Consider the following 24,795-nt stretch of genomic DNA (forward strand, 5'->3'; position numbering starts at 1 on the left):
TGTAGAGTGCCAGCTCTTATGTGCAGGGTCCTCTCCCCTGTAGAGTGTCAGCTCTTATGTGCAGGGTCCTCTCCCCTGTAGAGTGTCAACTCTTATGTGAAGGGTTCTCTCTCTCCTGTACAGTGTCAGCTCTTATGTGCAGGGACCTCTCTCCTGTACAGTGTCAGCTCTTATGTGCAGGGACCTCTCTCCTGTATAGTGTTAGCTCTTATGTGCGCGGACCTCTCCTGTAGAGTATTTGCTCTTATGGGAAGGGTCTTCTCTCCAGTTGAGTGCCAGCTCTTATGTGCAGGGTCCTCTCCCCTGTACAGTGTCAGTTCTTATGTGCAGGGACCTCTCTCCTGTAGAGTGCCAGCTATTATGTGCAGGGTCCTCTCTCCTGTAGAGTGTCAGCTCTTATGTGCAGGGACCTCTCTCCTGTACAGTGTCAGCTCTTATGGGAAGGGTCTTCTCTCCAGTAGAGTGCCAGCTCTTATGTGCAGGGTCCTCTCCCCTGTACAGTGTCAGCTCTTATGGGAAGGGTCCTCTCTCCTGTAGAGTGCCAGCTCTTATGTGCAGGGTCCTCTCTCCTGTACAGTGTCAGCTCTTATGTGCCGGGACCTCTCCCCTGTAGAGTGTCAGCTCTTATGTGAAGGGTTCTCTCTCTTCTGTAGAGTGTCAGCTCTTATGTGCAGGTACCTCTCTCCTGTACAGTGTCAGCTGTTATGTGCAGGGACCTCTCTCCTGTACAGTGTCAGCTCTTATGTGCAGGGACCTCTCTCCTGTACAGTGTCATCTCTTATGGTAAGGGTCTTCTCTCCAGTAGAGTGCCAGCTCTTATGTGCAGGGTCCTCTCCCCTGTACAGTGTCCGTTTTTATGTGCAGGGACCTCTCTCCTGTAGAGTGCCAGCTCTTATGTGCAGGGTCCTCTCCCCTGTAGAGTGCCAGCTCTTATGTGCAGGGTCCTCTCCCCTGTAGAGTGTCAGCTCTTATGTGCAGGGTCCTCTCCCCTGTAGAGTGTCAGCTCTTATGTGAAGGGTTCTCTCTCTCCTGTACAGTGTCAGCTCTTATGTGCAGGGACCTCTCTCCTGTACAGTGTCAGCTCTTATGTGCAGGGACCTCTCTCCTGTATAGTGTTAGCTCTTATGTGCGCGGACCTCTCCTGTAGAGTATCTGCTCTTATGGGAAGGGTCTTCTCTCCAGTTGAGTGCCAGCTCTTATGTGCAGGGTCCTCTCCCCTGTACAGTGTCAGTTCTTATGTGCAGGGACCTCTCTCCTGTAGAGTGCCAGCTATTATGTGCAGGGTCCTCTCTCCTGTAGAGTATCAGCTCTTATGTGCAGGGACCTCTCTCCTGTACAGTGTCAGCTCTTATGGGAAGGGTCTTCTCTCCAGTAGAGTGCCAGCTCTTATGTGCAGGGTCCTCTCCCCTGTACAGTGTCAGCTCTTATGGGAAGGGTCCTCTCTCCTGTAGAGTGCCAGCTCTTATGTGCAGGGTCCTCTCTCCTGTACAGTGTCAGCTCTTATGTGCCGGGACCTCTCCCCTGTAGAGTGTCAGCTCTTATGTGAAGGGTTCTCTCTCTTCTGTAGAGTGTCAGCTCTTATGTGCAGGTACCTCTCTCCTGTACAGTGTCAGCTGTTATGTGCAGGGACCTCTCTCCTGTACAGTGTCAGCTCTTATGTGCAGGGACCTCTCTCCTGTACAGTGTCATCTCTTATGGTAAGGGTCTTCTCTCCAGTAGAGTGCCAGCTCTTATGTGCAGGGTCCTCTCCCCTGTACAGTGTCCGTTTTTATGTGCAGGGACCTCTCTCCTGTAGAGTGCCAGCTCTTATGTGCAGGGTCCTCTCCCCTGTAGAGTGCCAGCTCTTATGTGCAGGGTCCTCTCCCCTGTAGAGTGTCAGCTCTTATGTGCAGGGTCCTCTCCCCTGTAGAGTGTCAGCTCTTATGTGAAGGGTTCTCTCTCTCCTGTACAGTGTCAGCTCTTATGTGCAGGGACCTCTCTCCTGTACAGTGTCAGCTCTTATGTGCAGGGACCTCTCTCCTGTATAGTGTTAGCTCTTATGTGCGCGGACCTCTCCTGTAGAGTATCTGCTCTTATGGGAAGGGTCTTCTCTCCAGTTGAGTGCCAGCTCTTATGTGCAGGGTCCTCTCCCCTGTACAGTGTCAGTTCTTATGTGCAGGGACCTCTCTCCTGTAGAGTGCCAGCTATTATGTGCAGGGTCCTCTCTCCTGTAGAGTATCAGCTCTTATGTGCAGGGACCTCTCTCCTGTACAGTGTCAGCTCTTATGGGAAGGGTCTTCTCTCCAGTAGAGTGCCAGCTCTTATGTGCAGGGTCCTCTCCCCTGTACAGTGTCAGCTCTTATGGGAAGGGTCCTCTCTCCTGTAGAGTGCCAGCTCTTATGTGCAGGGTCCTCTCTCCTGTACAGTGTCAGCTCTTATGTGCCGGGACCTCTCCCCTGTAGAGTGTCAGCTCTTATGTGAAGGGTTCTCTCTCTTCTGTAGAGTGTCAGCTCTTATGTGCAGGGACCTCTCTCCAGTAGAGTGTCAGCTCTTATGGGAAGGGTCTTCTCTCCAGTAGAGTGTCAGCTCTTATGTGCAGGGACCTCTCCCCTGTAGAGTGTCAGCTCTTATGTGAAGTGTTCTCTCTCTTCTGTAGAGTGTCAGTTCTTATGTGCAGGGACCTCTCTCCTGTAGAGTATCTGCTCTTATGGGTAGGGTCCGCTCTCTTGTAGAGTGCCAGCTCTTATGTGCAGGGTCCTCTCTCCTGTACAGTGTCAGCTCTTATGTGCAGGGACCTCTCTCCTGTAGAGTGTCAGCTCTTATGAGAAGGGTCTTCTCTCCAGTAAAGTGTCAGCTCTTATGTGCCGGGACCTCTCCCCTGTGGAGTGTCAGCTCTTATGTGAAGGGTTCTCTCTTTCTTGTAGAGGGACAGCTCTTATGTGCAGTGACCTCTCTACTGTAGAGTGTCAGCTCTTATGGGAAGGGTCTTCTATCCAGTAGAGTGTCAGCTCTTATGTGCAGGGACCTCTCCCCTGTAGAGTGTCAGCTCTTATGTGAAGGGTTCTCTCTCCCCTGTACAGTGTCAGCTCTTATGGGAAGGGTCTTCTATCCAGTAGAGTGTCAGTTCTTATGTGCAGGGACCTCTCTCCTGTAGAGAGTCAGCTCTTATGGGCAGGGTCCTCTCTCCTGTAGAGTGTCAGCTCTTATGTGCAGGGACCTCTCCCCTGTAGAGTGTCAGCTCTTATGGGCAGGGTCCTCTCTCCTGTAGAGTGTCAGCTCTTATGTGCAGGGACCTCTCTCCTGTAGAGTGTCAGCTCTTATGGGAAGGGTCTTCTGTCCAGTAGAGTGTCAGCTCTTATGTGCAGGGACCTCTCTCCTGTAGAGTATCTGCTGTTATGGGTAGGGTCCTCTCTCCTGTAGAGTGTAAGCTCTTATGTGCAGGGTCCTCTCTCCTGTACAGTGTCAGCTCTTATGTGCCGGTACCTCTCCCCTGTAGAGTGTCAGCTCTTATGTGACGGGTTCTCTCTCTTCTGTAGAGTGTCAGCTCTTATGTGCAGGGACCTCTCTCCTGTAGTGTGTCAGCTCTTATGGGAAGGGTGTTCTCTCCAGTAGAGTGTCAGTTCTTATGTGACAGGACCTCTCCCCTGTAGAGTGTCACCTCTTATGTGAAGGGTTCTCTCTCTTCTGTAGAGTGTCAGTTCTTATGTGCAGGGACCTCTCTCCTGTAGAGTGTCAGCTCTTATGGGAAGGGTCGTCTCTCCAGTAGAGTGTCAGTTCTTATGTGACGGGACCTCTCCCCTGTACAGTGTAAGCTCTTATGTGACGGGTTCTCTCTCTTCTGTAGAGTGTCAGCTCTTATATGACGGGACCTCTCCCCTGTAGAGTGTTACCTCTTATGTGAAGGGTTCTCTCTCTTCTGTAGAGTGTCAGCTCTTATGTGCAGGGACCTCTCTCCTGTAGAGTGTCAGCTCTTATGGGAAGGGTCATCTCTCCAGTAGAGTGTCAGTTCTTATGTGACGGGACCTCTCCCCTGTAGAGTGTCAGCTCTTATGTGAAGGGTACTCTCTCCCCTGTAGAGTGTTAGCTCTTATGGGAAGGGTTCTCCCTCTTCTGTAGAGTGTCAGCTCTTATGTGAAGGGTTCTCTCTCTTCTCTAGAGTGTCAGTTCTTATGTGCAGGGACCTCTCTCCTGTAGAGTGTCAGCTCTTATGGGAAGGGTCTTCTCTCCTGTAGAGTGTCAGCTCTTATAGGCAGGGTCCTCTCTCCTGTAGAGTGTCAGCTCTTATGTGCAGGGTCCTCTCTCCTGTAGAGTATCTGCTCTTATGTGCAAGGTCCTCTCTCCTGTAGAGTGTCTGCTCTTATGTGCAGGGTCCTCTCTCCTGTAGAGTATCTGCTCTTATGTGCAAGGTCCTCTCTCCTGTAGTGTCAGCTGTAACTTTTCTCTTTAGAGCTTAAGTATTATAACTAATACTGATCTTTAGGTCCATGTAACTGATGCCGGGAACCTTGGCATTCTCTCTTTTTTATCAATTTTTTAATTTGATTAAACACCGAAATCCAATTGTGCTCATTTACGGGTAATATCATTGTGATGGTAATGCACTGGGAGCTTGTTGTTTACGCTCTCTTTAATCCTGACAGAGACGGGAGGAGGGCGATTTTGACATGATGATTCTATTAAGTCTGACACCTGTCGTTGATTACAGACAGTAAAGTTGAGACCTGATATGAGCCGGCGGCGGCTGAAACTTCTGAAATTAAGTTTTTGAAATATCATCGCTAAACAAGATTTATCTGGAATATCATTCGGGTTTGCAGACTTTGCAGATTAACATTTTGCATTATGATAAGAGCCTATATTTCTCATGAAATTACCTGCTGAGATCACAGCGTCTGATCCAAGGCAGAAGCAGCTATAGAGGCGCCTTAGTTTTAACAAAATTTACAGGCCTTATAAATATTGATGAGCGGACCTGTGGATGTTCGGGTCCGTCGTGTTCCACCAAACTTTAGAAAGAAGTTTGGTTCGAGTATGATCCCGAGCCCCATTCAAGTCAATGGGGGGCCCGAACAGCTGGCGGTTCCCATGCGGTCCTCTGTGTGACAGCATGGGAAATAGTAGCTCTGACCGGCGGTAACCTTACTGATATCACCGCCGGTCACAGACATTGCCGAGTATTGCGGACCACTGTGAGATCCGGCAGTGTCTGCTGCTTTGAAGCTCAGTTTTCGTAACAGGAATCCAATTCCATACACTGGAATTTTGGACGGGGCTCGTCATGGGGCCTCAATGTGGATTACAGTGGACCGGCATGGGAGTTTATCTTTAATAAATTGTTGAAAGAGGGTAATTGTTGGAGTGTTTTTAACAAATAAATACTTTTCTGTGTGTGTTTATTTCTTTTAATATTGGGCTAGTAATGGAGGTGTCTGACTGACATTACTGACATTACTAACCACTGGCCTTGGTGTCAGCCAGCTGCTGGCATCGACCCCCCAAAAAATTACGTTTATTACCACCGAACCAGGGCAATCTGGATGAGCCAAGGCTAAGCGCCATGTTTCTCTCATAAAATATGATGCGCCACTTCTGGGGAGGTTGTGGGTTGGTGTTTATAGGTTGGGAATGGCCTAATAACCATGGACATTCCCAGCCTATTAATATAAGCCCACAGCTGTCTGTTTTCCCTTAACTGGTTATTAAAAAAGGGGGACGCCACGCAGTGTTTTTCATTTATTTATTACTAATAAATAAATGAAAAATACTAATAAATAAATTTAAAAAATTATACCCGGCAGTGTCTGTGACCATCGGTGACATCAGTAAGGCTACCGCCGGTCAGAGCTGCTGTATGACAGTATAGGAAACAGCAGCTATGACCGGCGGTAACCTTGCTGGCGTAACTGCCGGTCATAACTACTAGATCCCATATTGTCGTCCTCTGTGTGTGTGGCGCCCCTGCGGGTCCAGTTTCCACAGAGGTACTGCATCTCAGCCAGAGATGTGGTACCCCACTCTCAGGTAAGGAGAGAGGACCCAACCACTCACATCCAACACTACATCACTCCATTAGGGAAGGTCCAGATAGCTTCTAAGGGAGAGCACAGGCCTGGTCCCTGTCAGGGGGATGGAACTAAGTAGAGGAGGTGGGTGGAGGAAGGAGTTTAGGGAAGCACTGAAAGAAGAGTATAAAAAGCAGGGTAGAAACATCTAGAAGGGGTGAATTCTGCTCAGGGGAGCAAAGGAGGACCGTGTGGAGTAAGGTCCAGATGGCGAGGGGGCCCAGTGGAAGGGGCCCAGTAGGAGTGTGAGGAGAGAACACTGGAGCAATGAGAGGCTCCAGAGAGAGAAGGGATCCTAGGGGCGCAGGAAGTGCAGAGTGCACCTGTGCGCCCGAGTTCAAGCTGACCATGAAGGGATCAGGCCGCAGTAGGGGACCGGCCCCAGACTAGTGGAGGACTGCATGACTCGGCTAGCAAACTGGAGGTTGCGGTATCTTCATGTGCCGTAGCCAAAATCCACACACAATCGCTGAAAAGGTGGCCATATAGGACAATGGGGACAGACAGGAAGTTGCCCGACAAGGCCCGCGGCCACTGGCTCGGGACAATGTATGTGAGGCGCAGGGCAGGAGGGCGAGAGCCAGCGCAGAGAGATGACCTGGAAAGGTACACAGAAAGGGGTCCCATTCAAGTACACCCAAGTTATCTGAGAGTTGGCTGGATCACTTCCCCGGAGGACACAGGACGACATGGGCGGTTATAATCTGGCAGTTGTAACCTGGAGCATCTTAATAACTGTGAGTAAAAACTTGAAGACTGCACCCTGCTGTGTCCTTGACTTAATTGCTGCGACACCGGCCTTGCACTACACTGACCCTGCCAAAAACATCTACCTCATCAAGTCCTATATACTGCCCTGGGGCTTAGCTCTGCCCTTTGAGAGCTGCACCATCTCTGCTGCGTCACAATCAGCCCCAGTGGATCTGCAATGCTGCGGCGGCCCCCTATAGCCGTATACCACAGGTGGTGTCACAAACTTTATCCCCAAAGACTTTATTTCCCCTCTTTTCTTTAACTTATTGACTGCTCTGGGCCACAGACCGGGTCACTGCCACCGTGACTACCCTATAAAGGACAGGATTGGCCCAGCTAACGAGTACCCCACGGCCCCAGGGGGTGCGTCATGTGACAGCGTAGGAACCCGCAGCGCTGTGACCTGCGGTGACTTCAGTAAGGTTATCGCCGGTCAGAGCCGCTGTGTGACAGCATAGGAAACAGCAGCTTTGATCGGCGGTAACCTTACTGACGTTACCACCGATCACAGCCGCTAGTTCCCACATTGTTGTCCTCTGTGTGACAGCGTGGGAACCCGCAGCAGTGTGACCTGCGGTGACTTCAGAAAGGTTACTGCCGGTCAATGCCGCTGTTTCCCACGTTGTCACACAGCGACTCTGACCGGTGGTAACCTTACTGACGTCCCCACCAGTCACAGCCACTGTAAACCCTGTCACTCACGTGGTGCACCGGCCAATTACAGCCATGCCAATACTTGGCATAGCTATGATGGGGCGGAAGTGCCGACAGCCTGAACGCTTTATTTGGGTGCTGAACCTGAACAGTAACACGGACTTCCATTTAGAGGTCCATGTTCAGGGTTCGGTACCAGACAAAGTACGAACCTCAAACTTCCCGTTCAGGTTCGCTCATCCCTAGTTGTAAACAATGCAATACCAGACGCAACCTGTGAAAATGTATCGCACTGTGTTGGGTTTTGTGGCTAGATATGCAGTAAAACATATATTAACACCATGCTCTGTTCATGTATGGTTGCTCAGGTTCAGGAGCTGAGTCTGCACCATTCATTACAGGTGCCAACTGTATTATACTGCTAGCACCTGTTGCTCACATTTGCAATTAAAGTTAGCTCTGATCGCTGCTGTTTAGCCACTCTTATGCTCCTGTTAATCTGGCTCGGTCCCAATGTGGCATTTGCAATCTTGGGATGCCATCTTTGCAGTTGGCTTGCCAACTTTGTACTCCTTGTACTCCTGATCTTTATAGGAGATCGGTAATATCACTATTAAGGATGAGCGGACCCATGAAAGTTCTTGAACCAGAACCCGAACCCCATTGAAAACAATGGAGACCCAAACTTTGGATCTGGAAAGAAAACTTTCTCTCTGTGTAACGGACTTCCTGGAGAAGTCCATGTTCGGCGTTTAGCGCTAACTTTTAGGTTCAGTTTTGCTCATCTCTAAACACTATTGCATAGTTAAGTATTGGAATTTATAGTACAAGTGATAAAACAATCCCAGATTTAAATCCTGTAGGTCCCTAAACAAAAGTTAAAAAAGTATTCACAGTTTTTAAAAATGTAAAACAAATGTAAAAATGTTTCAAAGTTTGACTCACCCCCTTTCTCCAATCCAAAAATTAATATATTACATTTTTCTTTTTAAATAAATGTTTGGTTTTTCCACATTCGCAAAAGTCTGATGTATTAAAATATAAAATTATTTAACCCATATGGTTTAATAGATAAAACCCAAGAAAAAAAAGAAAATGAGCCTATACCCTGTAATAAGTAGATAGGTAAATAGTAATGGTACATGTAAATAACATAGGGTACTCAGTTAACACTATATTGATTTAAAAAAAAAGCGTAAAAGCCATCCAACCACGACAAGGTGATCCATTCGGACGGTCTTAACTGGTCTCTAGTATTAAAACCTCACCTTGTATCAGCTGTCCTCAATATAGATGGGAACTGAGCAGGACGGGGGCCGACTGTTCAGACACCTGCCCATATGGTTTAAAGCAGTAAAGCAAAAAATATCGAAATGTCAGAATTGCCATTTTTTTCAACTGCCACACCTCTCACAAAAAAATGCAATAAACAGAGATCAAAACATCTTAAGTACCCCAAAATTATCGCCATGAAAATGACAGCTTGCTACTAGGGATGAGCAGACCCATTTGGGTCGGTTTGGTTTGGGTACCAGACCTGTACTCAAACTTGAACCTGAATCCGAAACCCATAGAAATCAATGGGGACCCGAACTTTGGAGCTGGAAACTATTGCGCATCTCTACTTGCCACACATAAGGCCCTGACTCACCCAGGGGTATATGGGGGGCTCCCGGTAATGGGTACCGGCGCTGCTGCAGACCGCTGGGGCAGATGTTAGGGCAGCTGAGTTGGTGCGGCTCTCCACAGGCAGAGCACAGCCCCAGGGCAGTGTAGGTGCAGATGGTGATGCTGAGCGTTGTAGTGCAGGAGCGACAGCGTGGTAGAAATAACTGACAGAAACAGTGGGGTGCAGTCAGTTTACTCACAGTTCTTTATGCTCCTCAGGTAGCACTAGATAGCTGACAGTCTCCCACATTGCACTGCGTTTGCCAGGAAGGGGTTCAGCATTCCCTCAAGTATATCAGAAGCACTTAACGGGACCCCCTTTCTTTATGTTCCTTTCTTAGCCGACTTCCCGCGCTGGGTCTCTCCCTCCTGCCCTGCGCCTTGCTACACAAAGTCCGGAACGGGTACCTTGAGATCCCTCTGGGCAACTTGAAGTTCCCGGACCTGACTTGGTGCCCTGTTTGGCGGCTTAGGTGCGAAAGTGGCGACTGCACCCTGAAAGTGCAGAAGCCTCCGGTTTTCCAGCCGAGACTTGAAGTAACACGGTTGGTCCAGGGACCGGTTCCCTTCTTGTGGCCTGATCCCTCTGACACTTGGCAGATTTGGGCGTACGGGTGCCGTCCTGCACTCACCGTACCCCCTGGGATCCCTTCTAATACTGAAGCCTTCCTCCCTGACCCCCCTCTCACTCCTGAGCCTCTCTTACCAGGCCCCAGTCTGGAGCAGAGCTCCTGAAGAGACTCCGCTCCTCAGACTGCTCCTCTCCTCTCTCACTGACTAACTAACTCTCTAAGATGGCTTCCCTATATATATCTATATTCAAGTGCTTCCTGTTCTGTGCCCTCCACCCACACCCACTACATTGTTCCCCCTCACTCTTGGTTCCCCCCACTCCAGCCAGGGACTGGGTAGCAGAAGAAGTGCATAATGCCATTCCAGCTGGCCTGGAGTAGTGTAGTGTTGAGTGCAGGTGTTGGGGTCCCGGGCAGTACTCCATCCTTACCTGAGAGAAGGAGATGCCACACCTCTGGGTGAGGTGCAGTACCTCTGTGGCGACTGAACCCTCAAGGGCGCCACATTCCCCCCCGGCAAAACACAGCACGTCCGCGGGCTGGAACAGAGTAAAACACGATATATTACAGACATGCAATTTTTAGAATGCATTCACATATAAGATTATAAATAAACGCTTTCTTCCCTTTATGGGAGGCACTTTTTCTTAAACGTTACTGGTTACTTTTAGAAAAACATTCTAAAACTTCAAGTATATAAAACATTTTTCATATAAGACATTCTTCTTAAAGTTACAGTAAGTCCCATAACCAGGTGTCCATCTCACTGGTGAAGGTGCAACATGAGCAGCATGAGGGACCCGTCTGAAAACCCTCAACGTAGGCCCTGGGCGTGGCTACAGGGCATAAGTGATCCAGGTGTTGGACCACGTCTTCGGCCACACCAAACGGGTTTTTGTTCAGTGGTCTCTTAATATAAAACCAATTGGGGGCACTTTAATAAGTGCAACTATTTACAACGGACAGTTTCTCGGTTATTCACCGTCCATAACCTACAGTCTCTATACCCTTACGGGTAACTAAGGCATACATTATTTTCAGTTCACACAACAATTAAACTTTAAAGTTTTCCTACTATGGGTAACTATCTTACACAGTGTCCACCCACTCTTACTCAGTAGTGGTGTCCCCGCCTGCGGGTATACTTCTGGTTTTTGCAGGCCGACCCAGCCGGGTCATCAGCCTCAGGCTGCAGGGGCATGTCCTCCTCCTCCTTGACCACATGATACACTTGGAGGGCATACCACCCGCGTTCCCCGTGGTGCCTGGTATACGTGACATGGTCACCGGGGTAGAGATTTCGGTCGGGATGGCCCTGTTCCAGGTGGGGCTCGACATTCCGACGATTAACAAAAATGTCTCTGTCGAAATGCGGATCACGGATAAAGCCCCATCCGGCTTCCAGCTCGAACTTTACTATTAGTCCCTCCGCACGGGGACTAGGCCGGACTGTCTCTGTTTGGCGGACGTGGGCTTTGGCGGCCTTGTTCCTGGCCTCCATTTGTTCCCAGCGCACCCGCCGGGTGCGCCGTTCCTTTGCCAGCTGCAGGAGCTCCTGTCTGCAGAACTTCTCCCTCTGTAGAGCTTGGGCCTGGGTCTCCCTCGGGAACCCCATCAGGTCCCCCCCCTGGTTGTCCCACCTAAATTCTTCTCCTTCTTGGCGGGGACTAGAGGGAGTTTTGCTGGTCCTCGTACTTTGCGGACCAGTCGAAAGAGGCCGCTCTGTACACCCTCTCGGGTGCCAGGGCTGGTGGTGCTGGGAGGGAGCCGAGCAGCAGGTCCACGGAGTCGACGCCCGGGGTTGGAGGTTTCGTGCTCAGGAGTTGCTACTGGGCGTACGCGGCCAGGGACGGAGGGTTTTGCAGGAGGCCCAGGAGCAGGTCAGTGCATTCAGTGCCCGGGACAGGGGAACTTCTCCTACCTGCTCCTGTGCTGCACTCGGCCTACTGGCGCTCCTCAGGCTCCGCCGGGGTTGGTGTGCCACTGGTGATGCGCAGCGCTGGCTGCCACCGGGCTGCGATCTTTGCCAGGAGCTCCTCCTTCCATCTTGTGACCGCCGCTTGCTGGGCCTTTTCTACTCGCTGGCTCAGCTCCTGCACTTCCGCCTGGAGGAATTTGGCATCCTCCGAGGACAGCTTAGATATCGCTCCCTCCAGGGTGAGGGGGGTCGCTAGTTGCTGCAGGCCAGAGGCGGAAGCTTGTTCTTGGCTTCCTTCCATGCTGGCTGCCGGGTGTGATTTGTCTAGACTGGTTAAGACCACACCCTGTCTCCACTGCTTTTCTCCTCCTCCTCTCCCCTTTCGGGGGATGTTCCATGGCAGCCTGTTGTCGGTCACTCCTAGGGACGCCCCCCCCCCCCTTGATAGACACATCTATATACATGGTCACTGTTGCTTGGGGTGGGCCTTGCTTTTGGCGCCATTCTGGGACTCGGCCCACGATGGGAGGTGATTCCTTGTTGTCTTTAAGTACGCACATAATGGCGCCTGTTCTTCTGGGGTGGGCACCAAATTCAATGTAGAAAAACAGTCTCTAGGCGCACAGTACCCGGTGATAACGGGCAAGAAATCCTGTTCGTGACGCCAGGAAGAGTATGACTCTCCCAGGGGGATATGGGGGACTCTGTACCCGGGCCTTGACCTTCTGTGGGATGTCACGGCAATCGGCTCCCGGGCCCGTACCCTGGGGTCACTCTTTAAAAGGGGTTTGTTGCTTGAAGGGGATGAATATTAGTTTTGTCTCGTGACACCACCTGTGGTTCCCGGTAATGGGTACCGGCGCTGCTGCAGACCACTGGGGCAGATGCTAGGGCGGCTGAGTTGGTGTGGCTCTCCACAGGCAGAGCACAGCCCCAGGGCAGTGTAGGTGCAGATGGTGATGCTGGGTGTTGTAGTGCAGGAGCGACAGCGTGGTAGAAATAACTGACAGAAACAGTGGGGTGCAGTCATCCGAGTTTACTCACAGTTCTTTAGGTTCCTCAGGTAGCACTACATAACTGACAGTCTCCCACATTGCACTGCGTTTTCCAGGCAGGGGTTCAACACTCCCTCAAGTATATCAGAAGCACTTAATGGGACCCCCTTTATTTATGTTCCTTTCTTAGCCGACTTCCCGCGCTGGGTCTCTCCTTCCTGCCCTGCACCTTGCTACACAAAGTCCCGAACGGGTACCTTGAGATCCCTCTGGGCAACTTTAAGTTTCCGGACCTGACTTGGTGCCCTTTTCGGTGGCTTGGGTGCGAAAGTGGCGACTGCACCCTGAAAGTGCAGAAGCCTCCGGTTTTCCAGCCGAGACTTGAAGTAACACGGCTGGTCCAGGGACCGGTTCCCTTCTTGCGGCCTGATCCCTCTGACACTTGGCAGATTCGGGCGTACGGGTGCCATCCTGCACTCACCGTACCGCCTGGGATACCTTCTATTACTGGAGCCTTCCTCCCTGACTCCCCTCTCACTCCTGGGCCTCTCTTACTAGGCCCCAGTCTGGAGCAGAGCTCCTGAAGAGACTCCGCTCCTCTCCTCTCCACTCTCACTGACTAACTAACTCTCTAAGATGGCTTCCCTATATATATCTATATTCAAGTGCTCCCCTGTTCTACATCCTCCACCCACACCCACTACATGGTTCCCCCTCACTCTTGGTTCCCCCCACTCCAGCCAGGGACGGGGCAGCAGAAGAAGTGCATAATGCCCTTCCAGCTGGCCTAGAGTAGTGTAGTGTTGTGTGCAGGTGTTGGGGTCCCGTGCAGTACTCCATCCTTACCTGAGAGAAGGAGATGCCACACCTCTGGGTGAGGTGCAGTACCTCTGTGGCGACTGAACCCTCAGGGGCGCCCCAACACAGCACCACCAAAAAAGTTATGGGTAATGGAAAATAGCGACACAACTTTTTTTTTTTTTTTACAATTCTGAATTTTTTTCTAAGAAAAAAAATACCGTATATATAAGTTTGTTATTGCCACAATCTCCAGTCAATCACTTTGTTTTTCGTTCACTTCTGTCCTTCCACTAGGATCTTGCTATCCTCTATCACAGTCTCCTCCTTCATTACGGACACCCAAATCATGCAGCATTACTACTGTCTAGACCTTAGGTCCACTTTCTGCACACACTGGACCCTATCTGATGTTCTGATAGGAAACTGTCTCTGTCCCTTCAGCTTAGCCCCTTGCTCTCTGGGCTAGTCCCAATTGTTTACTCTAACTCTCAGTACCATTGGGCAACACATAATAAACAATATTAACCCATATCACAATTCACATTACATAATACAACATTACACTTATTATTAAGGGAGCAGTATGTCCATCTCCTAACATGTTTCCATCCATATAAGTATATAGAACATTTTTTTGTTTTTTGTAAAATAATTGTATCAAATAATATTCTAAAAATGAGGAAGGAAATTTCAAATATAATAAAATAGTAAAAAAATAAAATAAGTAAACAATTCCACATTTTAGGCTTTGTTTTGGCTTTTTAGTTAATTGTGTAGAAAGAAATGACCCCGGCACCTAGCAGAACGGCCCAGAGTTTGTAACTCAGAGAGGTAATGGGCCAAGACACGATAGAGTATGTGAGAAAAAGAGAGTGCCCGGGTGGGAGTTCAAGAGCGTCAGAGACAGAGAAGATTAGTTCCGACCATACTGGCTATATACTTCCCTAGTGAGGACTGAAGACGTGGAACCGTGGGTTGAGCATAGGACTCTTGCTAACTGGACTGTAGTACTGAGCTGGGCTGTGGTGAAGTAGAAAGGAACGGTGAAGATAGAGAACAAGCGAGTAAAGAGGAAGAAATTGGAAGCTCATCAAGAGAATGCCAAGAGTGTGCAAAGCAGTCATCAAAGCAAAAGGTGGCTACTTTGAAGAACCTGGAATATAAGACATATTTTCAGTTGTGTCACACTTTTTTGTTAAGTATATAATTCCACATGTGTTAATTCATAGTTTTGATGCCTTCAGTGTGAATGTACAATTTTCATAGTCATGAAAATACAGAAAAATCTTTAAATGAGAAGGTGTGTCCAAACTTTTGGTCTGTACTGTATGCCTTGAGCTGTTGCAAATTGTGCAGTAAATCTGGCCCAAAGTTGTTGTTTTTTACACATGATCAAAATAAGTGCAATATTTCTAAAACAGTAGTTTCCTAAAAAATGGCAAAAAGTAGAGTCCTAAAATATGATCTGATCATTAAAGTAAAAAATAGCTAATAAGTCAAAGGTCAAAAGTTATTCCCACAGAATCAAATTATGACCCATAAATAGAAAAGTTCATCAATGTTAACTTTCAATTAATAAGCAATAAGGATAAATCATCAATAATATATTGTTGGTGGTCCTACTTATGGCACCCCCACCGATCAGCTGCCTTTGGGTCAATGGTGCTCTGGTGAGCATCATGCCTTTGTTTAGCTTATTAGCGCCATACATTTTGTAGTGGCTGTTCCTGGTACTGCAGCCCAGGATCATTCACAGATATGCAGTACCAGGCACAGCCACTAGGAAATGTATAGAGCAGCGCCAGTTAAACAGAGAAGGGAACATTTCTGAGCGGTTTCGATCTGATATTGATGACCTATCCTTGTGATAGATCATCAATATCATAGTCCAGGAAAGTAATTTAATCTTATAGTTATGGATTTATTATAATCTGAAGATGTTACTTTTCCCCTTTTGATATAAAAAGTTGTAGCGGCGACTTTATTACACCCGTCTGATATACAGCTAATGCTCAGAGCAAAAATACTCGTCTGCATCCTGGGCTGAAATTTTACGTAAAGACATACTTACTTTGTTAGTATAAATCTGATTTTATTTTACCCTCCAGATTTGACTAAGTTTATAAGTATGGAGAGGAGCATAAATCCAACATATGGTTCTCAGAGTAATAAAACAAGATGAGTTTGGGTTTAGATATCAGGATGTACTTTGATAAAAAGTTTAAAGGTTCAGTAGAAAGTGGAAACAAAAATAATATTATATATATTGTAATATTACAATAATAATATAATATATAATATTTTTTTAATAATAAATACTATCTGGTGGCAGCCATATTGTTCTTCTTGTAATGTCTTTTAATTGGCATAGATAAATCAATAGACTACTGTAGTCTCCAGGAAGTGTTAAAGTACAGTCTCTTCCCCAGAGACTAGGGAGTGACAGAAGAGCTGAATACAGAAACTTTTAGTTGTGTATACTGATACTATCTTGCCTTATCTAGTCCTCCAGGAGCACAATTTTTTTATTTATTTTTTTTAACGACTTGCATTATACTTTAATTTACAGTCTTATTTTTATTTTTTTTAACGGCCTTTGGCTCGATTGCGAGCCATGGCGACTTGATGGATGAACGATCTGTAGGAAGATTGATCTTGTGCAAGCCTGGATAGGTCCACCAGAGTCTTCTCTGCCGTTATCTTGATTGTGTCAAGCCATCAGACTTCCTCTTCACCTTGTTCCTTCTATTCTTCCGACCATGATGTCCTTCTCCAGTGATTGCTCTCTTCGTATGATGTGTCCAAAGTAGACAAGTCGTAGCTTGGTGATCCTTACTTCCAGTGACACGTCTGGCTTGGTTTGTTCCAAAATTGATTTGTTTGTTCTTCTTGCCATCCATGGTATTGATAACATCCTTCTCCAGCACCACATTTCGAAGGTGTCAATTCTTCTTTAGTCTTGTTTCTTTATAGTTCAGGTTTTCACATCCATATGTTACTACAGAAAAGAATAGACTATATATGAGCCGTGTCTTCATCACCAGTGAAATGTTGCTTGATTTGAAGACCTTGTCCAGTGACTTCATTGTTGATTTTCCCATAGCTATTCTCTTGTTGACTTCCGTTGTGACCATCGAGGGGCACAATAGAGCTGTCATTATATTTCCTAGCCTCTAATGTTAATGAGATGACTCTGCTCATCCTGCCTCAGTCAATACAGCAATGCTGACAAGTCAGTTTCAGTAATGAGGAAATAGCCTATGTTGTCTGCTCTAGTGGCCATTGTGAAAAGTGGAATAAAATATTTTATTTTTTAGTAAATCAAATAAATAAAAAACTATTTTTAGATATATTTAAGTAAAATCTATACGACATAGTATGTCATTTTTAGTGGTACTATTCATTTTATTGTAATGTACGGTGAGGGAAATTAAGGGTTTTGGTATACCGAGGTGTAAGTTCAGTTAAAGGAAACCTGTCAGGCACTGTCACGGGTGTGTCAGAAGTGACAGACAGTCGCCTGCAGTTGGTTTCAGGAGATCTCTACATTTGGCATTACATCTTCTTAGAGGCTGTCTCTAGGACCCAGTGGCTACCTCCCTCTGGCTAATTAACTCCCTGGCCTGGGTGTATAAATACCTGGTGTGTTCTAGAGGGAGGTGCCAGCGATATTCATTGCTTCCTGTGAAGGCTTTAGCAAGAGCAGTACTTTTTCTTCTCTGGAGCTTGAGGACGTGTGAGCATTTGTCTGGAGTCGTTTAAAGCTAAGCTATTTTCCCTTGTTTGTCCTTCCTTGTTGTCTATAGTGATTAGTGGAGATCGGCTAGTGCTCATCTCCTCTCTTCCCTAGCCTGAGCCAAACGTCAGGGAAAGACAGGGCGAGGCACGTGTGCGGTGATTGGTGAAGAGCCAATACAGGGACGTTAGGGGAGACAGGGTGACGCTAGATCAACCTAGGGGGTCTCCACTTCCCTCCTTTCCCTAGGGTCTGGGCTCCCTTTCCCTCTTCCCTTTGTGTTGCACTAAGTCTTTCCCACACCTTGCGTGACAGGTACCTTTTATTCATGTATTCCAGTAATATTTTTATTGTGCTTTGAAACTGCATGCACTTGGAAAATATCATCTTATGTACAACATCTCACTGTATAAAAGCACGACAATCCGAGGAGGTGTTTAAACACTGTGACTAGTCCCGGTTCAGTAGCTGTAGTCACACCACCTGAACGTGATTAACAGTCCTTGCACTGCCGGCTACTTCACCGATTGTGTTCCTCTTGACATTTGTCTTCCCTTGTTATAGCTCTTCTCTGAAGTTGGCTTGCCGAGGTATCTGCTCTTGGATCAGCAAGCTATTAAGAGAGCATGACAGGCTGTGCACTGTGCAGGGACTGTCAATCACGTTCAGGGGGCGTGACTGCAGTTATTGAACCCGCACTAGTCTCAGGGAGTAAACCCTTCACTAAAAAGTTCCCTTTAAAGTAGATATTTAACAATGATGATATAATGATAATCTGCTATTCTGTTTTTTGTCTCTTTTTAACAGATTCAGCCATACCCAACCAGAGAAAAGCTGCAGCAGAAAATGCAGGACTATATGAAATGGCAGTCGTTTAAGTCCCATCTTGTCAGAAAGCGGCAATGATGTCACTAGTGATGAATGAGAAGAATGACGACAGCTGAATTATTTATTTTATGCCAGTCACAATAATACTGATTTTAGATGTTGTTACATAATGGGCTCTCTCTATTTAGAGAAGTGGCTCCTTGTATACGAATGAATTCTGCTGAATCCACTCTGCCTATTACAAGTGCGAAGATTATGCCTAGCTAAGCGGGATAAAAAACCTTTCTGCTTTTGTGCCTTTGCCAAAAAAAGTCTTTGCTGAGAAAATGATACCCCATGTCCAACTGGTGGGCCTTAAGTTAAGTTATTTTTCAACTGTTTCATTTACATATGATGCCATTATGTAAAAAAAAAAAAGAAGTGGCATATACTTCCGTATCTTCCATTCCCCAATGCTCGTACTTTGAGCTTGCCATATCCCCCTCCGGTCTCCTCTCCTTCTCTTCCAACATTATTGGCACTTGAGTACTGCAGCCAACTTCCATTTGGCCACTGGCTGGTTGCAGCAGTCACAAGCCAACCATGCTGTAAGAGAAGAAGATGCGACCAGCAGGAGATCGGCAAGAAACTATTTGTCATTTCTTATATTTTACACTGGGGCCACATGTAGAGTTAAAGAAATCGGTGGGATATTCCTTTTTTTATGTAGGGAGATATGCTTAAAAAGGACCTCTTATCTCCTAAAAAAGTAAAAGTAAATCAAAATACAAAGCTTTCTCAAAACAATACACACGTGAATATATTTATATATATTTACACATACATTATATATGCTCATATGTAGGAAAACTAAAAAAATGAAGTTGGGGCTCTCCACTGTGACCCTATTACCACAGCTGTGTGTAACTTCCTGCTTCTTAGCTGTGAACATGGGAACGCAGCGGAGATCTGTGCTATCTTCTTACTAAGATTTGTTTTTAATCTAAATATTGGTCATTAAATAAAACATTTTAAAATATTAAGAAAAATTTCATGTAATAGTCCAAGTCATTCCATTCAAGGCGGCCAAAAATATCAATGTGGGGGAGGCATAATGGACATCATGAGATCATAAAAGAAAGTGGAACTAAAATAATAACGCAAACAACACACAAATTACAATCCATGAAACAGAGAAAGAAAATTTCTTTACAAAAAAGGAACAAAACTTAAATTCTCATTGAGACCACAAGATGTTAAAGAACCCAAGGTGACAATCCAGCGGTACTCAAGTTGTGCAAGAAGGCGTTTGGTATCAACTTTCTTCGAACCACACCGTAACTGATCAATACCCTACATTTTTAGATGACTTGGGTTGCACCTATGACAGTTCTTAAAATATCTGAGGATAGTTTTAAGTTTGGCCACATCATCTGCACTGCTCAAAAAAATAAAGGGAACACTCAAATAACACTTCCTAGATCTGAATGAATGAAATATTCTCATTGAATACTTTGTTCTGTACAAAGTTGAATGTGCTGACAACAAAATCACACAAAAATCATCAATGGAAATCAAATTTATTAACCAATGGAGGCCTGGATTCGGAGTCACCTCCAAAATTAAAGTGGAAAAACACACTACAGGCTGATCCAACTTTGATGTAATGTCCTTAAAACAAGTCGAAATGAGGCTCACTATTGTGTATGACTTTCACGTGCCTGTATGACCTTCCTACAACGCCTGGGCATGCTCCTGATGAGGTTGCGGATGGTCTCTTGTGGGATCTCCTTGCAGACCTGGACTAAAGCATCCGCCAACTCCTGGACAGTCTGTGGTGCAACGTGACGTTGGTGAATGGAGCGAGACATGATGCCCCAGATGCGCTCAATCGGATTCAGGTCTGGGGAACGGCCAGTTCATAGCTTCAATGCCTTCATCTTGCAGGAACTGCTGACACACTCCAGCCACATGAGGTCTGGCATTGTCCTGCATTAGGAGGAACCCAGGGCCAACCGCACCTGCATATGGTCTCACAAGGGGTCTGAGGATCTCATCTCGCTACCTAATGGCAGTCAAGCTACCTCTGGCGAGCACATGGAGGGCTGTGCGGCCCTCCAAAGAAATGCCACCCCACAGCATTACTGACCCACTGCCAAACCGGTCATGCTGAAGGATGTTTCAGGCAGCAGATCGCTCTCCCCGGCATCTGCAGACTCTGTCACATCTGTCACATGTGCTCAGTGTGAACCTGCTTTCATCTGTGAAGAGCACAGGGCGCCAGTGGCGACTTTGCCAATCCTGGTGTTCTGTGGCAAATGCCAAGTGTCCTGCACTGTGTTGGGCTGTGAGCACAACCTCAATCTGTGGACGTCGGGCCCTCATACCACCCTCATGGAGTCGGTTTCTAACCATTTGTGCAGACACATGCACATTTGTGGCCTGCTGGAGGTCATTTTGCGGGACTCTGGCAGTGCTCCTCCTGTTCTTCCTTGCACAAAGGCGGAGGTAGCGGTCCTGCTGCTGGGTTGTTGCCCTCCTACGGCCCCCTCCACGTCTCCTGGTGTACTGGCCTGTCTCCTGGTAGTGCCTCCAGCCTCTGGACACTACGCTGACAGACACAGCAACCCTTCTTGCCACAACTCGCATTGATGTGCCATCCTGGATGAGCTGCACTACCCGAGCAACGTCTTTGGGTTGTAGAGTTCGTCTCATGCTACTGTGGCGCCCCTGAGGGTTGAGTCGCCACAGAGGTACTACAACTGGTGGTGCCTCACTCTCTGGTAAGGAAAGGGTACAGCTCGGGACCCCAACACCTGCATCCAACACTACACTGCTCCAGGCCGGCTGAAGGGCAAGATGCACTGTGTTCTGCTGAGCCCTGTCCCTGGCTGGAGTGGGGGGAACCAGAGTGAGGGGGAACCAAGTAGTGGGTGTGGGTGGAGGAAGGAGTTTAGGGGAGAATTTTGTTAGGAGTATATATAAAGGGAAGCCATCTTTGAGTGCGAAGAGGAGTACTGTGCAGTGAAGTGAATAGTGAGGAGTGGAGGGGAGCAGAGTCTCTTCAGGAGCTCTGCTCCGTAAGTGGGGCCTAGTAAGAGAGGCCCAGGAGGGGAGCAGAGGAGGAAGGCTGCGGTAACTAAAGGGGTCCCAGGGGTAAGGAAGGAGCAGGAAGCCACCTGTATGCTCAATTCTGTCAAGTGACGGAGGGACCAGGCCGCAAGAAGGGAACCGGTCCCTGGGCTGGTCGTGTCACTTTAGGTCTCGGCTAGGAAACCGGAGGCTTCTGGCCTTTATGGTACAGCTGCTACAGCCTCACCCTATTCACCGAGGAGGGCCGCAAGTAGGTCCGGGAACTCCAGGTTGCCCAGAGGGACTTCAGAGCACCCTATCGGGACTTTGTGTGGGGAAGCGCAGGGCAGGAGGGAGAAGACCCAGCGCGGAAAGTCGGCTGAGGAGAGGAACATACATAAAGGGGGTCCCGATAAATACTCTCAAATTGCCGGAGGGACTGCTGAACCCCTGCTTGGTGAACGCAGTGCGACGCCGAAAGCGGTAACTTGTTCAGTGTACCTGTGGAATCTAGAAAGAACTGTGAGTAAAATCGGATGACTGCACTCCACTGTCTCTGTTGGTTATTGCCGCTGCGCCATCATCCCTCCTACGTTACAACGCCCAGCATCCCATCCATCAACTCTGCTCCGGGGGGCCCGCTCCGCCTGTGGGGAGCAGAAAACATCCCAGCTGCCATCCCATCACCCCCGGAGGTCTGCAGCAGCGCTGGTAACCATTACCAGAAACCACGAGTGGAGTCATGAGACAAACTGTTAACAAAAACACTAAAACCCCTTTTTAAAGAGTGACCCCAGAGGATGGGCCCGGGAGCCGACTGCCGTGACATCCCACAGAAGGTAAAGGCCCGGGTACCGAGTCTCCCCCATATATCCCCCTGGGCGAGACACCACTCTACCACGAGTGTGAAAGCACAACCAACATTCAAAAGTGACCAAAACAGCCAGAAAGCATTGGTACTGAGATGTGGTCTGTGGTCCCCACCTGCAGAACCACTCCTTTATTGAGGGTGTCTTGATAATTGGCAATAATTTCCATCTATTGTCTATTCCATTTGCACAACAGCATGTGAAATTGATTGTCAATCAGTGTTGCTTCCTAAGTGGACAGTTTGATTTCACAGAAGTTTGATTTACTTGAAGTTAAATTCTGTTGTTTAAGTGTTCCCTTTATTTTTTGAGCAGTGTACCTCACGGGCTGCTAGTATGGCATGTACATGTTCACAAGTACAAATCCCTTACTCTCTTGATGTAAGGCCTATATAGATAATTTTGCATGTGCAGGTAGCTTAATAGATAACAAATTAAGTACTAAATGAGATATAAATCAGTCATTTTAAATTTTCTCAAACCATCAGTAGATGGAAATGTGGTTGCACAAAGTATCATTTTGCATGCTAAACAGTCCCAACAGGGATAGCATCCCCATTTATATCTGCAAGCATTAAACATATTAGGTGGCTTAGCCACATAATGGGCCCTAACTAAAAGATCCTTCAGGTTTTTACCACGTCGGTCCATCAAAGATGGGGCATCAGGGAGTAATCTAGAAAGGGTTGTTTCGGTCTAATGATCAACCAATGTTTTGCAAGAATCCCTTGCATGGTCTCCCACTGGTGATTGTAGGTGGAAATATATTGTACAATGGAGTCCCTACATGGTTTCTTCGGGTTAGAGCTAAGGAGATCATTTAGACTCTCACCCCTTGCATGATGGTAACCATACTTGATACTCCTTTTACTATATCCCCGTACAAGAAACTTCTTTCAGATCACGAGACTAGCAATAAAAATAATGATCAGAAGAGCAAATGCGTCTCATTCTCAGGAATTGGCCCACTAGAATGGCACGTATAGTTGTGTCAGTGTGAGGACGCATGAAGTAATGCATTGACCGAGCTGTCCTTGTGAAAACATCAGTATGAATCATACCATCCTCCTGAATCCTCAACTATATATCTCGGAAATCAATCTGTCTTTAGTGATATTTATAGGTAAGTTTTATGTTGAAGTCATTATGGTGCAATCCTGACATAAAGGAATCTAAATCACTAACAGTCCCCTGCCAAATGATCAGGAAATTATCAATATACCGGTATCATCCCAGTGCCTGGGAGACAGCATGTGCGTCACCATGGAAAATGTGCCTTTCCCATAGACCTAGGAATAGATTAGCATAAGATGGCGCACATGCCGATCCCATGACGGTACCCCATTTCTGTACGGAAAAACTGTCTTTAAAAGTAAAACAATTATGTGTCAGGATGAAACAAAGCAAGTCCAACACCAAGTTAAGTAATTCCAAATCAAAATTACTCATGCCTAGAAAAAAAACGGGATGCCTCCATCATTATATCCAATCAACGTTCGCAGTCACCAACAACATATGTGAGTCAAGCTGAAGTCCATCCGCACGTCTCGGGACATCTGTAGTGTCTCTGGCATAAGAGGGTAAGGTCTCAACAAGTGGTCATAAAGAATATTCAATGAATTCATAGACTGGATCACAGAGCCATACCATGCCAGAGACAAACGGATGACCCAGCGGATTGATCTGATCTTTATGCACCTTAGTTAGCAAATAAAAAGTGGAGACCACAGGGCATTTAATTATAAGTCCATCAAGAAACTTCTTAGTGTTAATACCATTCTCAAAGGGCCGATCAAGGATATCGCTAACATTCTTGGAAAAGGAATCCAAGGGATTGTAGTAGGGGGTATATGTCTCCCTATTATGCAATTGTTTGAATGCCTCTTTTTCATATTTATCTACCAGCCAGATGATCACATTTTCCCCCTTGTGATCGGTTTAAAAACAACATAATTTAGGGATCTCAATTCCCTCAATGTACTTCTCTGGGTAGGTGTACGATTATCCCTTCTCTTGGTGTTTCTTAATATTCTTGAAATCTTCAGTGACAAGTTTCCACCTAAGGGCATAATGACAAAGAGATGTGGTACATCTGTGGGTGATAGATGGAGGAAAGGTACCTGCAGAGGTCAGTTCGGATTCACTTGCCAGTTGTTCCAGTGTCCGAATCCACAATGCTGATCATACCCAAATCCATATCCCCCTTAGATTTGGAGTGCAGCTTTTTCAAAACAAGTTTGTTTATAGTCTCTTAGCATGGACTTTTTCTTCCCATTTCCTTTTCTTTTCACTGTTTCATATATTATTGTATATGGATGCACTGTCTATTGTAAACATTTTTTCAATTATTTTTTTCGCTCCAGTTTTTTTCAGTTCAGCTTTATTTATAGTGACAGGGGGATTGCCTCAAACACTCCCTTGGGCGTTTTTTTGCTCTTGAAGCCAGTATTTGAATTTGAAACTTTACATAAACTGCATTTCTTTTATGTTATTTATTTGTGGTTCTCCTAATGAAGAAGTAACCTGTACCTTGAAATGCATTGAGAATAAACCACAGTACCTGTTCAACAAATTAAACTTATTCTGGACATTCTCACTCATTGGCACTCCAGCAGTGCAGCATAATACTGTAGCTTCTCCACACTTTTTTTATTACCCTGGATACTTACACATTTCTAACCTGTGACACCAGCTATGCTGGTCCATCATATTGTGCAAGAAGAAACCACATTTTCTTCATAGCCAGTCGCAAAGGGAGTGTGTCACGCACAAAACTGAAACTTAATTCTTTAGGTCAGGGGTGGGGAACCGCCAGCCCAAGGGACGTTTTTGGCCCTTGATGTCTTTTTCTGAACCCCATAAGCAGATTCCCGGGGACCATAGTGCCTAGTGTCTCCTATATGATGTAC

General features: G+C 46.9%; 1 protein-coding gene across 3 annotated transcripts in view; it reads left to right on the forward strand.

Annotated features, from left to right (window-relative positions):
* Positions 1-18,100, forward strand: part of LOC141192795 (cyclic nucleotide-binding domain-containing protein 2-like) — a 478,066-nt gene extending 459,966 nt beyond the window's left edge. For all 3 annotated transcript variants that reach the window (XM_073662059.1, XM_073662058.1, XM_073662056.1), the window contains one exon: positions 17,946-18,100. In XM_073662059.1, the coding sequence (XP_073518160.1) occupies positions 17,946-18,044 (99 nt within the window). In that variant the 3' untranslated portion in view covers positions 18,045-18,100. The remainder of the gene's footprint in view (positions 1-17,945) is intronic.
* The last annotated feature ends 6,695 nt before the right edge of the window (positions 18,101-24,795 follow it).

This window comes from Phyllobates terribilis, unplaced genomic scaffold (assembly GCF_046119375.1).
Source record: "Phyllobates terribilis strain yellow unplaced genomic scaffold, ASM4611937v1 Scaffold_2__4_contigs__length_985480577, whole genome shotgun sequence".
Taxonomy (NCBI): Eukaryota; Metazoa; Chordata; class Amphibia; order Anura; family Dendrobatidae; genus Phyllobates; species Phyllobates terribilis.